We start from the raw sequence: 16,024 nt of genomic DNA, 5'->3' as shown, positions 1-16,024 counted from the left end.
GTGCTGCTACTGCAACCGCGGCAGCTCCAGCAGGACCGAATTGGGATTGTGCCTGCAACAGCTTAGCATCAATACCCACCTTGTGCTGTGATTGGACATAAGGGTTTGGGTTCAGCTCAGCTGGCTTCACGGAGTTGCATTGGGAGGGGACAAACTGCGGTTTTGGTTGAGAAGCAGCAGCTGTACCACCGTGCTTCTCTTGGTTCATGGAGTTAGGATGGAAGAAATAGTTAGGAGATACCGTCTGTGGAGGGAGTACCGTGCTTCTGTAATATGATGTCCTTGCATCATAGGACGACTCTTTGAGGTTTCTGTCATTTTCATAAGTTACAGATGATTCCACAACACGGCCTGGTCTACCTGTTAGACATATAGAAGGCGCTTGACTTTGAGAACAATACTGTGCATCAATTTGTGATATTAACTAAGGTGGAAGGTTGCTACAATTTTTCTGCCCCAGAGAAAAAGTCGAATACTTTCAGAAATTATAACTTGGGTAATTACCTGATGGTACTCTTGGTGGAGGCCCTAAAGGTTTAGTTGAATATGCTGAAGTTGATGGAACTATTCCATTTCTTGGAGGCTCGAAAGGAACGCGTCGAGTGTCTGATGCATTCAAACTGGGTTGAGCGTTGGAGTTTACTGCACTGGAGTGAACTGAAGATCTACGAAGATGAAGAGGTAAATATTAATCACAACTGCCATACAGAATCAACAGAGACATATATTCTGTAAAATTGTTATGAATGGATGAGAAAACATACCGTGGAAGTGAAGTATGCTTCCTCTCTGGAGGTATGACTGGCCCACTTTTGCCACTATTTTCCTCTAGGTACGCAAATTGTTTCCTCAAGTGACCGATGGCACTGCAATTGAAAATACAATCAATCAGCGAAAATGAATAACGACAGAGTGTAGTGTTGTTTTGCTACGAAAGAAAGACATGAATATGTTTAAAAGAGGAAGAAGTAACAACCTAGGATATAGAAAACTTGAGCTTTCAGAGTTCATATAATCCTTGAGCAGCTGCGGATGGTATTCTAGTATCTCCCTGTATATTAGTTCTCTGATGTCATCCTTTGTCAACCTTCGTCTTTCAAACTCAAATTCCATCTTCGAGATCGGCTGACAAGAAGGTTCTCTTTCAACCTTAGCAAGACACTTAAAGTAAGGATCAGCCAGCGCCTGTCAAAGAACATCACAGTGTTAACACCACCAGTTTAAGGAGCTGAAATATGAACAACAGCTTACTGCACTAAAAGAAAGTCAGTTGTTCTAATATAAAGGGATGAAAAAATCTATTAACAAGAGAAATGACAGAACACGCACCTCTGCCGCAGTCGGTCTATCCTTTGGATCAAAAGCCAATAGTCTTTGCAAAAGGCGCAATGCTAAAGGATCTGCGTTAGGAAATTTTTGCGAAAAGGGGACAAGAATTTTCTTCCTCATTTCGTTCAAATATTTTCTAGCCTTTTCATTTCGAACCTGCATCAGAGACAATATTATTAGTTATGCATGTCTCCTCCCCGCAAAAGTAAAAAGAATTTGGTAATGTGGAAGCAGAAGGAACATACTCCAGCAATGGTCTCTGATTTTGGTGTGCCAAGAAGATCGGTAATTAAGTCTAACTGATGGACGACACTTTTTCCAGGAAACAAAGGTTTCCCTGTTAAAACCTCAGCAAAGATGCAGCCAATGCTCCAAATATCAATTGCTGGAGTGTACTGCCAAAGATAAAAACTGCATATCAGAATATTGAGTGAACAATTCTGAAACAAGTGCCTAGGCTGCCTGATGTTTTCCCATTTCCTGGAGAGTTCAAATCCTCCCTGAGCAAAAATTATGTCCATACGCGGCGGGTTCATTCTATCCAATAGGGCACAAGTCTAACTTGTAGAGTACTAGACATATATCTAACATAGTAACACTCTCTACCACACAGATTTCTACACCAAACCTATAACTTAACAATCACAGAGAAATAGAGAAGAATAACAACTACCTTAGAACAGAATGATCCACAGAGCTCAGGTGCCCTGTACCATCTTGTGGCAACATAATCCTGGAACAAAGAGAAGAAAATTCAAAAACACTGGAGAGAGAATACCAGAACTGAATAAACAGTTGACAACAAAATGTGTAAGATAAGGGTGCATACCGTCCAAAAGACTGTAGTAGGTGTATCATTAAACGCCACTCTTGCTAGTCCAAAGTCACAGACTTTCAACTTGCAGTTTGCATTGGCCAATATGTTCTTCGGTTTAAGATCACGATGGTAAACATTAGCTGTGCATCCAGACAAAATCCAGTTAACGACAGAGTTTACCAATCACCGCAAAATCTGAGTGAGGGAAAAAAGAAAAAGAAAAAGAAATATTTTCTCACCTGTATGCATATACTTCAAAGCACGAAGCATCTGATAAAGGAAAAACTGATGGTGCTCACGAGTCAAATCATCATTAGCTTTGATGACTTGGTGAAGATCAGATTCCATAAGCTCAAACACAACATATATATCTTTGAACTCTCTTTTAGAAGGCGGCAACATAATGCTTTTGATTTCAACGATATCAGGGTGCCTCAAGAGCCGGAGAAGCTTAACCTCACGGAGGATACGGAGAGCATCAGAGACATGTTCAAAGACATCATTAATCTTCTTAATAGCCACTTTCTCTCCAGTGTGAGTATCAATAGCAGCACAAACAACTCCATAGCTTCCTTTCCCAATAACTTCAAGAATCCTATAACGGTTAGCATCACCATACTCTGTGAAAAACTCCACCTCCTTCATGTTCTGTACAAATTAGTCCCAAAAAAAAAAAGAATCGTAAGATCTCTGATGAATCACATTCACTAAAAAGGGTACTCAGATTCAACAAAGAAAGCTATATAAGAAACGAACCTTCTTCTCCTGACCTTGTTGCATCATCCTCTTCAGAAAGATTGAATTTTTTTTTTTTTTTTTGTAGTTTTCTCAGCAACCAAACCAAACAATACAAAGTATAGATAGATAGAAAGATGAACAAATCTTTCAACAACAGAAGGAACCCAATACCGCTCAACAACCAAAAAAATCACCCTCAAAAAAATCAAAATTTAAAACACCCCTTCCAGTGATCTCTCGGTAAAGATCACAAATTTAACAATAAACAAAAAAAAATATGAGTAAAATCAAAGAAAATGGCGATTCTTCGATTAACACAAAATCCCAGAAACCAAAACCCGATCGAGATTTTAGTTTTTTTTTTTTTTTTGGTTATCTAGAGAAAAACCCCTAGATTCTCTCACAAGAACTCCCCAAAAAAACCCAGACGGACTCAAAAAGCGAAAGAGAGAGATGAGAAAAATCTAGAGATCTTCAAGATCCAGCGATCGAAGAGAAAAGATTGATAGACAACAACAACAACAAAAATCTCTAATAAGATGAGAAATGGTTTGTTTATATATATATACAAAACCCAAAGATGTGATTTATTTTTATTAATTTTTTTTTGTTTCCTCTCCAAATAAATAATTAAAAAAATATAGTATACATATATATATATATATATATATATTTCTAAAATTAGTAATTTTCGTGGTACTAATTGGGTACGGGGGGGGGACAGGTCACGAGGGAACCGAATGGCATTAATCGTAATTTACTACAAACTCTGAGGTCTAGTAGTTTGGTTAGGTCTACTGTCGGTGGTGTGATCTTTTTCAAATTGACCCGTTGTGAGGCAACTACCCGATGATGAACCCGACCCTTTTTTTTTATACTATTTTACTATATTTTCTATGTTGCAAAATACTAGCAAACTTCACCTACTCTTTTTTTTTTTTTCTTTTTTTTTTAAAAATCTTTGTGGTTAAATTGAAAGTTTATTATTATTTTTTTTTTTCACAGCTAATCTTACCAAAACAAGAGTTGTTTTGGTTGATCTCTCTGTCATTGATTGTTTCAGTCAATTAATATTGCTCATTTAAGAATGTATATCTATATATTAGTACTAATAAGATTAGAACATAATAATGAATTAGGATAAGTTTACTATTATGTAGCCGTTATTAAAACTCACCTAATCATAGTTTAAGATAACGTTTTCACATGTATATTACAGATGGCGGAATTTAATACTAAAGAACACTTTTTGAGTTTTCTTAAAGTTGTTTTTATTTAATAAAGTATATTATAGTAATTACGATTACATTTTGAATAAATTGGGGAAGACTTAAGTGTCTAAAAAATTAAAATTAAATTAGGATATTGACTTTCTAGCAAGCGACCCTTGCTGTTGTTGTTGCCGCTACAACGTTAAGATCAAAGACAATAAAAAAGATTGCAAGTCTCATTTGGTACGCTTTGATGAAGATAAAAAAAAAAAGTAACAACAACAACATTATAATAGTTGGTAGTATCAAGGTCAATTAATACTAATTTATTTGATGAAACTTTTAAAATAATACTCGAAGAGACAAAAGTTATAAATTAAGATCGGACTCAAACGTTGTATCATGCATGCCCATTCAAAGTCTAATTAGTTTATATGGTTTATATACTTTGTTGAGTTAATTATGTAAAATTTATGGTTTATCCTAAGTTCAATATTAAAGACTTCGATTTTAATGTAAATTGTTACAATTTTAGATTTTTTTATATAACATATGGGTGAGAGGTAAAGTCGGTCCATTAGCTAAAAAAAGCATGAAAAAGACATAGTATTTGCATATTATATAATAGATGATCTCGAATCTTAAACCACAGAAAATAACATATCTTATTATAAATGTAGGGCAAGGTGTCAACTAAGTAATGATATTTTAACATTTAAACAAAAGTTGATCTTTCGTTTTCCATCACGCTTTCTTCGTTCCGGTGACCCTTTTTTAATAATAATATCGACAAGTTCTCTACTTCTCTTCATATATAATAAACTTTTTATTAAGCTATAAATCAATCTATTTCCATACTACATTGGAAACGTGACACAAATGGGTCTGATTTAGTCTAAATTGGTGTATAAAACTCGGGTTAGGGTATCACAAAATGTTCCCCACACATTTGGGAGTTGCTTAAAATAATATGCCACCGTTGAAACTACGACATGTGGTCATCATTTTAAGTTTTAGTTCTTCGAACATAAAAATATACGAATCCGGTTTCCTGGCCTTTGATCCGAAATTAACTTTTTCAATGATTGAAAAGTTAGTTTATACTATTTTGCTCTGGCATTTAACTGAGAAACCAATGAAAGGTTATCAGTTAACCAGAAATTTAACTGATCATAACATATTAACATACTAACAGCAAATTAATTAAACCAACGTTTAGGACAGAAGTTCATCTAGGTTTAGAATGATCATCAATTACCGTATTTGTTTTGTTTTTCTATCTACTATAGTTACGGCTCAAAATAGCACAGTTGACACAAATCGAATCGACCACATAAAACATAACTTTTGTTAGATTTGGGCCATTTGGCTTTACTCCAAAGTGGTGTGTAATTATAAGAACCGAAATATCTCCGCCAAGCAGATTTTTGTTTTGTTTTCTTGTTTGGTGGCCTTCTAAAATCAACGAACCTAATTTATAGTTCAATATTAAAAACACATCACCATCAAAATTATTATGATGCTAATAAGTTTGTGTCACCACCACCTATATTAACATCACATAAAATAAAAGTATCTTTTACACATAACTCCAAAACAACTTTTTCAATCTTTTAGACTAGAAAAACAGAGGACCATAAACTTAATAATAAACAATTTATGAGATTTTGTCTAATATTTATATTTATATTACTATGCAAAAGAGTTGTGATAAAAGAAGACAAATATTGGATGCTGCATCATACTAAATAAATCATAATTTTAGTTCAAAGAAGAGTGGTCCACTGAGAGTGGCATGTGGTTAAGGGCACATCAACACTTGTTTCTGTCTTTAAACCTTGTCCAAAAGACATATTCTTTTCTTTCAATCAGAGAATCCACAGAGAACATAATTTCTAAAGTTTAAGTGAGAATCGAAATAAAGATCACATAACTTTGCCGTAACCCACAAGGAACTGCGAATTCCAAAAGGTTAAATTTTGGTCATTCGAAGAAGACAGAGGCATGAGGTGAGGCTTTAGGATAAGACAAGATCTGTGCTTTAGCTTCTTCTGTGATCGGATTGGGCGAGGAAAGGATGACTGATCCAAGAATCCCAGCGTTCTCCATCACGCACCTCAACACTGATGTCTGCAGCCTGTTTGGCTTAAAATTCCTGATTTGCAGGACCTTGAGCATTGTTCGAATGCAGTCCGGAGATTCTTCTGAACGTAGTTCCTTCAAGAACTTTTCAGTAGGGGATGAACGGGGAGATGTCAGGTCCTGCAGGGTTAGTTTCACCGGAAAGGCAAGTTCAGAACAATAGAAAAGATATTGGTGTCACAACTCACAACATTAGATATTATTAGTAGGACATGTATATGACTTACGCGGATGCTGAGCATTTCGAGTATTGGTGCGGCTTCGAGGAACTGTGTTAATATAAAATATCGTGTCATGTCGTATATCAAATGCAGGTAAACCAACTGTCTGAATTTGGGTACTTTGATCACATGAAAATCCTTGCTAAGCTAAGAAGGACGCCGAGACAAAGAGTTGTGTGAGTGAACTGAGCCATGAAAAGCTTTGAAAATTAAGTTAAGAGGAAGATGTAATGTAACTAACCTCGATCCCCAAACTCCTCACACACGTGAAGCTACTTAGAAACTTCTTGGACCAATGTGATCTGCTGAGGGCAAGATAAGCTTCAGGTAAAGACGGTGGAAAAGAAAGACGAATCTTTCGGGAATCGTTCCCGGAGAATGTGATTTTCTCAAGGTTTGAAGCTAACACCCTGATCTTACACACTTGAGAAGCATTTGGTACGTGTACAGAGGTACACTTGAACATCTCAAAGATCCTGAGCAATGGAGAATCTAGGATCACAGTATCAGTTCTAAAGCAGCGGCTATAAGAGGCTTCAAAAGTTTCCAAGACAGGGAAGTTCAGAACGAGGTTCGTTGAGACGGAAGACAAGTTGAAGATTCTAGCATCCTCGAGACTAAGGAACTTAAGTTTAGGGAGAAGAGCTGGAGCCGAAATGTCAAGAATGCTCTTTGTACGAAGCCTTAACTCTACAAGAGAACCAAAACTAGGAAAGAGTGGTGAAAAGTTTACGCTGTCAAGTTCGTGGCAAGTGATAACAAGTCTCTGAAGGTTGCGCTTTAGAACCTCAGACAACCACGAGATGAGAAGAGCCTCATCGTAAGAATTAACAGAACGTAGATGGAAACTGTTAATAGGATGACTTCCGATGTTTCCAATCACACGATCAACAAAGTCAGTAAATCGAGAATCACTCGGATCCCTGTGAATTTTATCATCAAACTGTAACTCTGTGATGCTTGTCCACATGTTCCTCCATGACTTTGACAACACAGAAGTACTAACAGCTTCAACAGTTAGAAGATGGCTTAGAATTCTGCTAACAATACTCTCATGCAAGCTGCTGAATTTATCTTCAAAGTTCTGATCACTGCATAGGCGAGCCTTCTTGGAAGATGGAACCGTCACTAAACACGCTTGTTTTGTCTCGGGATGCATTGAAATTCGTTTTCCCTGATCATCAAGCAATGGAATTATAGGTGAAAAAAAAAACAATGTATTATTATTGATGTAAAAACATCTTGAAAATATTAAGTAAAATACCAAATCTATGAAGTTTTTAATTATAAAAATGCCAATGAGATCATCGTTGTAAAAGCCTATGTAAAGAGAAGTTTTTATCATGACTAGAGAACAATGTAAGGACTCTTCAAGACGGCATGAACTTCTCTCATTCTCTCCACAGCTCTCTCTGAAGATTCCATTTGTTTAGACTTATCTTCATGCTTCTTCTCCCGTTTCTCTTGCTTCCTCTTCCCAGGTTGCTTCCCATGGAATCCATGACAGAGTGCTCTATAAGCTTCTTTCTGATTCAATGTCCTTCCCCACTTGTCAACCCTGTGAATCTGTATATCCTTAAATCCATCTCTGAATCTGTCACCTTGATCACCATCATGCTTGTCCTTAACACCTACAACAAGCTTGCTTTCCCCTCCTTTGAAAGTACCTTGCTCTCTAAGACCCGGCCAGATAATCCAGTTCCGACATCAACCTCACGCATTATCCCATCTCTTAAAGTACTAGAATCATGATGATGATCATCAATCTCTTCATCAGCTTTGGAACAAACCCTTTCAAACCTATCTTTCTCCTCTCTTGAACAACCAAGGTTATTATTATGGTCATCAGCTTTGGAACAAACCACATGATGATCACTTATTAGTCTCTCTGATGAATCAGACCTCTCTGTCTCCTCTCTTAACGAACCGAGACCACCTTGACCATGATCATCTTTATCTAGAGCAATATTTATAACCAGTTTCTTATTCTTCTTCATTGAAACCTTCTTCGTAGCTATGTTGAACTGAGACATCCTTATCAAAACCCCGCGATGATGAGACAGAAACGTATAACGATACCGAGAAAATTCAAAAGCTTATATACAATTAGAGATCTAGGGTTTATTATTTGACCTATTTAATTCCTGCCTAATTTGGAATCCTAACAAAGAAGAGGAAAAAAAATAACTTGAATGAATACCTTTTATGGTTAGTAGGTCTGTATTGAGAATGGACGATCACAAAGAAGACAATCTCCAGATTCCAACTTCAAATCACATGAAATTCACCGATCGATTTCGGAACAGCAAACGAGGTTGATCCCTAACTAACTAGCTAAGGATTGACCAAGAAGCCCAAATTGACAAAGGCAGTTTCGGTGGGCTGACTTGAAGATTTTTTCTCGAGCGGATACTACTATATATGAAAACTGAATTCCACGTCAAGGTCCATTATATTATTCGATATATCAATCAAATAGTATTATTTATTTTTAAGACAATAATAAAATCAATTAAAGTAGTCATAAAATAAAATAAAAACAAAATTAACCAAGTAAAAATAGAAAACTAAATTATCAATATAAAGAAGAAAATGTCATAATTAACACTCTTTCCAATTTTTTTTTTGTTCCAAAAATAAAGCAGAAGAAAATCGGGGAAAAAAGAAAATCAATTAATTTGGAAGTACTACTTACTAATTACACGTACAGTGAAAGAATCCTCTTGAAGCTGAAATATCCTATGGCCTTGTTTATAACTGCTACCAAAAGCAGTACGAGCTAGAGAGATCACATCAGCGCTAGCCAATGGGAGTGTATGCGCGCGGCTTCTGGAAATTCATAAACTCTGTTGAAATCTTGTTTGATCTACCGTGATGATTGGTATAACTGGACCAAGCCATGCATGCTTGTGAAGAAAGTCCTTCATGTTGTTCCACTCATATGCACACAACAAAACATAAAAATCAGTTCTAGAAAATTGGCCTTTTTTTTGGATAAGTTGCGTCACATGTTCTGCTACAGTTGTAAACGCAAAAAGAATCAAAATCTGTGATAAATTATCAGGAAACATACATAACGTGAGTGTGGACCTATTAAAAAGAATCAAAAGAATCTAGCTTCGGAGCTTCGGTGCCTATTGAAATAAAAGGTAACAACTGTGTTGATATTTATTTGCCTTATACTGTTCCGAAATATATGTATATGTTGATTTGATTGCTAAAAATTAAAAACCCTATTAGAAATTGTGCATATAAACTACTATATTGAGTAGGATGATGAGGAGAATCATGAGATAGATTTTTAAAGTTTTAAGTTGTTTGGATTAGTTGTTTCTTTGTTTTGTTTTCAGTTCTCAGTTTAAAACTTTGTTGGATTGGCTTTTTTTCCTTAATTTTGTTTTCAATTCTGAGTTTTACTATTATTGGGTCGTCTCTTTCTATATGTTTCAAATGATCTATATTTTAGACTCACAAATTGTGTTAATATAGCTAAGGGATCAGTGATTAACCTGTACGTTTTTTTGTGTAGACTCGCCTCATGCAGCAAAGGCGAGGAGCGATTGGCGCCTAAGCTCAAGGCGAGAGCCACACCTTTGTAGTCCCACCTCGCCATTTAAAACACAACAGGGCAGATAACTATATAGTTATTAAACAGAAATATCTACTCCTTCTGTTTTCTTTTACTTGTCAGTTTAGGCATAATTTTTTGTTTCATTTTATTTATCGTTCTCGTTTTTTAATATACATTTTAGCATAAAATTATCTCATTTACCCTTTATTAAATAAATAAACTATAAATACTTTAGAATTTTAATATTCAAATAAGGGTATAACAATTTATTTATCTATTTTCTTAATCTGTGTGAAACAACCTATAATGACAACTAAAAAAAAAACAGAGGGAGTATTCAAGAAAAACTTCAAAATCGTCGTCGCTTCATCTAACTCTTTCAGCTTCAACGTTTTGGTCGAGTGGATAAACCGAAATTTGTGTTCTACAATTTATGCTTTCATGTTACTTTTTTTTTGCCATGAGACCATTTGTATAGGTTTATAATCTTTGATTGTAAACCTGAACTTGTATTCATTTTAGTGAAATATTTACATTCTTAGCAAAAAAAGAAGAAATATCTATTTACATCAGAGGCAGAGATCATTTTGCCAGCGTTATTGGTTGAGAACTGAAGGTGGTAAAGGTCTTAAATCCCCTTTATAATAAAATGGAAGTACACAACATTGTTTTGTAGACTATATAATTTTAATAAGTTGGTTACAAATATGTTATAGATTAATTGGTTACGAGTTAAATAGTGGGGTGCAACCTAATTTATTTTCGAAAGATTTTTATTAGTAGAGCACGTTGTTTCCAAAAATCTTAAAAAGAATATTCTAAAGAATCATTTTATATCATCTAACTTACCATATTAATTTCTTTTATTAAATTATTCATCAAAGAAAATTCTTTGATATATATCTTAACATATTAATTTGTTAATCATTATTATACTCCACCTCTCATTTTTATATATGAGTATATTTTGTGAAACAAATAAATTATCATATTATTTCTTATAATTAAAAATAGTTTTATTTCCGGATATACCATAAGTTGAATTTTTAAAAACAAATATAAGTTGTCCAATCTATAAAATATTCAAGCTTTAGTAATATTATTCTTTAAAAATAATATCTATTGAATTAAAAAATTTACTGAGTAACGGGTCAAAATTTGAATATTTAAATTCTATTTCATTTTTTTTGATGAATTTTATAATTTTATATTATATAACAAATGTTAAATAATTTATTTTGAAATATTATCAAAATATTGAAACTTGATATAAAAGTTAGAAACTATAAACACTCTAAACACTCTAATATGTCACTATAATATGAAATAATTTCAAGAAACCAAGTATATTAAAAAAAATATAACAATATATTAAATTACTCATAATATAACAACTCGCTTTTTAAAAACCAAATTTATAAAATTATGTTTTATAATGACATTCAAGTCATATGTAGAATATAAATTGTTGAAATAACTTTACATACATAAACTAATACAACATATTAAATTTTTATTTTAAAATATAAAATATACAAAATCTTGTATAAAATAAAATTTAACCATTGTTATAGCACATATACTTATCTAGAATCATTAACAATATAAAATTTACAAAATAGGTATCTTTTTTCAATCCATCATATTTAGCATATGATTTTATTGCATAATGTTTTATCCAAAAAACTTTTAAAAACAATCCCATAAATTATATTTTATATAAAAATATAAAATTTTAATCTGTGCTCTTGGGTCTTAATCTAGTGTTAGTATTAGATTTGAGTTCACGTCGATATGTATATTTTATTTTTTTTGGTGGCTTATACTCCGAGCCTTCCCCACAGGCCAAAATATCAAACTCGGTTTTTTTTTTAATTAATAAGCTACTCATTTTAAAAGATTTGAGTTTTGTGTATTTGTGTTCCATCACAAGTTTTTAGTTGACCCTTATTTATTATAGATTAGATATTTAGATAACAATATTTTATAGAAAGCGGACCACATAACAAGAAAAATAAATTATTTCTTACGTAAAAAGTTTACTTGACAGAAACAAAAGGGGGGTAGTGGGATTTTAGAGCTTGTGCAAGATAAGAGAAGCACCGAACTGTGGGTGAATGGTGAGGACTGTGTAAGGCGCGTGAAGATATGAAGGAGAAAGCTCAAACGAGAATTTCTGTAGAATCAAAGCCATTGCCATCTTTGCCTCAAGCATTGCAAAGTTCTGACCTATGCATATCCTCGGTCCCCACGCAAAAGAAAAGAAGGGAACTTGGCCTTTTGTTGCCTTTGAGAGACCGTCTTTGAATCTCTCTGGCTTGAACTCCCCTGCATCGTTGCCCCACAGCTCCGTGTCGCGTTGGACTAGCAGAGTAGGTACAGTGACATGAACACCGCCTGGTAATGTCATGTCGCCTAGTTTCATCTCTTTGTGAATGGCTCGACTCATCTGGAATACTGGAGGATACAGCCGGAGGACTTCGTATATGATCATCGTCATCTGCGATGGATCATATCATATCATCAGTGCCCGACTTAAACATTTTACAGGTTCCACTGGGCAAATTTTAAAAAATAATCCTTTTAACAAATTTTTATTTATTTTGATAAAAAGAAAAGATAGTTATATATGAACCCTTATATTCAGATAAATTTTTATTTTGACCCCTTTTATTTATCAGAAAAAAAATTTGACCCCTTTTATACATATAAATAAATATATATATATATATATATTAATTTTTTTGACATCTTTTGTTAATACACAAAAAAAAAAATTGGACCTATATTTTGACCTCTTTTGTTCATACCAAAAAAAATTTTGGACCCCTTTTTATACATATATATATATATATATATATATATATTAATTTTTTTGACATCTTTTGTTAATACAAAAAAAAAAATTTGGACCTATATTTTGACCTCTTTTGTTCACCAAAAAAAATTTGGACTCCTTTTTATACATATAATTAATTTTTTGGACCCCTTTTGTTCATGTAAAAAAAAACTTGGACCCCTTTTAAGTTTTAACATGTAAATGTTTTTTTCGGATCTTTTGATTAGAGGCGGTCGCACCACCCGGCCACCCGCCCTTGTAGTTGAGTCGGCACTGCATATCATTCATCAAAACACAGCAAAAGTCACTTAAAAAAGGTTTATGATTTGGTTTTCCTTACAACTTTGAGCTGGGTGAGATCTTCTGCATCAGGTTCTTTATCGCCAAAAACTTGCTTCACCTCTTCTCGTGCACGAGCCTGCCAGTCTTGGTGTTGGCTTAACAAAACCATCGTCCAGACCAGAAGTACTGATGTCGTCTCTTGCCCGGCAAAATAGAACAACTTGCACTCCTCCATCAGATCCTCAGTACTCATTCCGTTTCCTTTCGTTTGACCCAAATTCGATTCAAGAAGTATACCCAACAAATCGTCACTTGGTACTTCCCCACCTTCTCTTGCCCTTAACCTTTTGTTAATGATCCCTCTCAGTATAACTTGGATTTCCCGAGTTGCTGCTTTTATCCTTCTGTTAACTTTTGTAGGGAGATAACTACACCAACAGACGACATAGAGAATATGACACAACAGACTAAAATGGCCTTGCATTAAAACCATACAAGTTGAGGTTTCTCTCATTACCGGTATCCAGGGATGAAATATTTCCGAAAAGCTTGTAAGATGAGCTGTGCTAGTTCTGCTTGGAGCTCAAATATCCTCTGCCCTTCTTTGTAGCTGCTGCCAAAAGAAGTACGGGAGATCACATCTGCAGTCATACTCACAAGCCAAGGCCAAACATCCACCTCACAGGACGACCCTTTATTAGACACTAACTTGTCCCACTCGCCAACAGTTTCGCTGCAGCTCTGGTGGAATGCAGGTACCGTATTCTATATATAGAAAGCACAAGGAACAAACTGGGTCAGAGCCAAACGGACATACATACATAAAGTAATATAACATGGGACTACGGAAGATTTAGCTTTTTTTTGCATCTTGATCTTCTCAAGGTGGAAAGCCGGATTGATAATTCTTCTGTGTTTTTTCCATTTATCACCATCATAACTAAGGAGTCCAGTCACTAATAATTTGCTCAAATGGAACGTATGCGGCTTCTGGAAATCGTAAACATTGTTGAACACTTCTTTGATTTGCTCAGGATCCATTATAGTGATGGTTGGTATGGGTCCAAGCCATGTAAAGAAAGTTCTCCCTGTTTCAGCCACATAGAGATGCAAAAGTTGAAACCTTTTCTACAACAGTTCTAAACAAAGAAGAATCAAGCAGTAAGCATACCGTGAGTCTTGAGCATGTGAAAGGGATAAGGCACGATACGTGGTCTTGCATCATCCGTTAGTTTGATGGGTTTTGATCTTGCCTCGGCCAACATGCTATTATTCCTCTTCAAATCGCCGACGAGAGGAGTGTAAGGAGTTCCGGAAAGACCTTGTCCTCTCAGGGAACTCTCAAGCATCTTTGGTTTAAACCAAACCCGTTGTAAAGTTCTCCATACCAACCATGATGTAACAACTACAGCTACTGAAACTGTTACCAAAGAAACTGATATCTCCATTTTTTCTTCCAGAGAAGAGAGAGAGAGAGGTAGAGAATTTGGAAAAATTGTTGAGATATATATATATAAAGGTTGAATATCGTGGAGAAGATATTTGATATTTGATATTTATGTGGAGAATATCGTATAACTAGCTAATTGATATTTTTTGCTATATTTGGTGCCTCACCGACACATGCTACGAAGGCGCAATTATAAGAAGCAATCTGTTCTGTGTGGTCAAAACTAGCTAACTCATCAGTGGCGGGTAAGAGATGAACGTCTTCAATGTTTTCATTGTCATTGACCAACACCATCTACAGAAGAAAGAGGTACGTAAGATCATCGGCATCGGTAGCGAGCGTTGCTCAAAAGTCAAAATAATGTATTTTAATTATTTTTTTTTCAAAATATTATTATATATTTTAATAATAAATTTGTAAAAAGAAATGATTCTTGTAATGTTTAATAGAAAAACGTTTTTTACTTTTTAGTTTGCTTTATTATTATTTTTTAATTTTAAATTGAAAGCATATTTAAAAGTAACTATCAGTAGACATGCTCTAACACCATCAACATTGGTAGCAACAATAATCATTCCTCAAAATAATATATTTTAATTATTTTTAAAATATTGTTATATATTTAAATAATAAATTTGTAAAAAGAAAATTGACCAATCATAAACAGTCATACCTCAGAAAAACGGTTCTTCTAATGTTTAATATAAAAACGTTTCTTACTTTTTTAGTTTGCTTTATTATTATTTTTTTAATTTTTAATTGAGAGTATCTTTAAAAGTAACGATCAGTGGACATGCTCTAAGACCATCAACATCAGTAGCAACGATGAGCATTGCTCAAAATAATATATGTTAATTATTTTTTAAAAATATTATTATATATTTAAATAATAAATCTGTAAAAAGAAAATTGACCAATCATAAACTGTCATACTTCAGAGAAACGATTCTTCCGATGCTCAATGGAGAAACGTTTCTTACTTTTTAGTTTGCTTCATTAATAATTTTTAATTTTTAATTGAGAGTATCTTTAAAAGTAACGATCAATGGACATGCTCTAAGACCATCAACATCGGTAGCAACGATGAGCGTTGCTCAAAATAATGTATTTTAATTATTTTGTAAAAATATTATTATATATTTAAATAATAAATCTGTAAAAAGAAAATTGACCAATCATAAACTGTCATTCCTCAGAGAAACGATTCTTCCGATGTTCAATGGAGAAAACAGATTTTACTTTTTAGTTTGCTTTATTATTATTTTTAATTTTTAATTAAAAGTATCTTTAAAAGTATTTAATTAAAAGTATCTTTAAAAGTAATGATCAGTGGAGATGGTCTAATTTGTTAAAAATTATCGGAATATAAATTAAAGGTTTAAATACTTGATATTATTATAGAGAAAATCACATTTTAAACCTTC

General features: G+C 34.0%; 2 protein-coding genes and 2 pseudogenes across 4 annotated transcripts in view; all 4 read right to left on the bottom strand.

The window, feature by feature from the left end:
- LOC104765283 (mitogen-activated protein kinase 19) overlaps positions 1 to 3,421 on the bottom strand; it is a 4,254-nt gene extending 833 nt beyond the window's left edge. Inside the window, exons 1-10 of one of the 3 annotated variants that reach the window (XM_010488969.2) lie at positions 2,903 to 3,421; positions 2,386 to 2,794; positions 2,159 to 2,286; positions 2,003 to 2,062; positions 1,575 to 1,724; positions 1,330 to 1,485; positions 977 to 1,185; positions 765 to 866; positions 505 to 665; positions 242 to 360 (exon numbers count right to left, since the gene is read on the bottom strand). In XM_010488969.2, the coding sequence (XP_010487271.1) occupies positions 242 to 360; positions 505 to 665; positions 765 to 866; positions 977 to 1,185; positions 1,330 to 1,485; positions 1,575 to 1,724; positions 2,003 to 2,062; positions 2,159 to 2,286; positions 2,386 to 2,794; positions 2,903 to 2,929 (1,521 nt within the window). In that variant the 5' untranslated portion in view covers positions 2,930 to 3,421. Of the gene's footprint in view, positions 1 to 79; positions 361 to 504; positions 666 to 764; positions 867 to 976; positions 1,186 to 1,329; positions 1,486 to 1,574; positions 1,725 to 2,002; positions 2,063 to 2,158; positions 2,287 to 2,385; positions 2,795 to 2,902 lie in introns of all 3 variants that reach the window. The other 2 variants (XM_010488968.1, XM_010488970.2) reach the window with 2 other exon arrangements.
- Positions 5,886 to 8,863, bottom strand: LOC104765282 (F-box/FBD/LRR-repeat protein At3g14710-like). Its single transcript, XM_010488967.1, has 4 exons — positions 8,659 to 8,863; positions 6,700 to 7,632; positions 6,465 to 6,605; positions 5,886 to 6,357 (listed from the first exon to the last, which is right to left on the bottom strand). Exons 2-4 carry the CDS (start codon positions 7,615 to 7,617, stop codon positions 6,079 to 6,081), a joined length of 1,338 nt encoding a protein of 445 aa, XP_010487269.1. The 5' UTR covers positions 7,618 to 7,632; positions 8,659 to 8,863; the 3' UTR covers positions 5,886 to 6,078.
- Positions 7,750 to 8,648, bottom strand: LOC104765281 (annotated as a pseudogene).
- Positions 12,033 to 13,973, bottom strand: LOC104765280 (annotated as a pseudogene).

Source organism: Camelina sativa, chromosome 19 (assembly GCF_000633955.1).
Source record: "Camelina sativa cultivar DH55 chromosome 19, Cs, whole genome shotgun sequence".
Lineage (NCBI taxonomy): Eukaryota > Viridiplantae > Streptophyta > Magnoliopsida > Brassicales > Brassicaceae > Camelina > Camelina sativa.
This window is presented reverse-complemented; position numbering and strand designations above follow the sequence as displayed.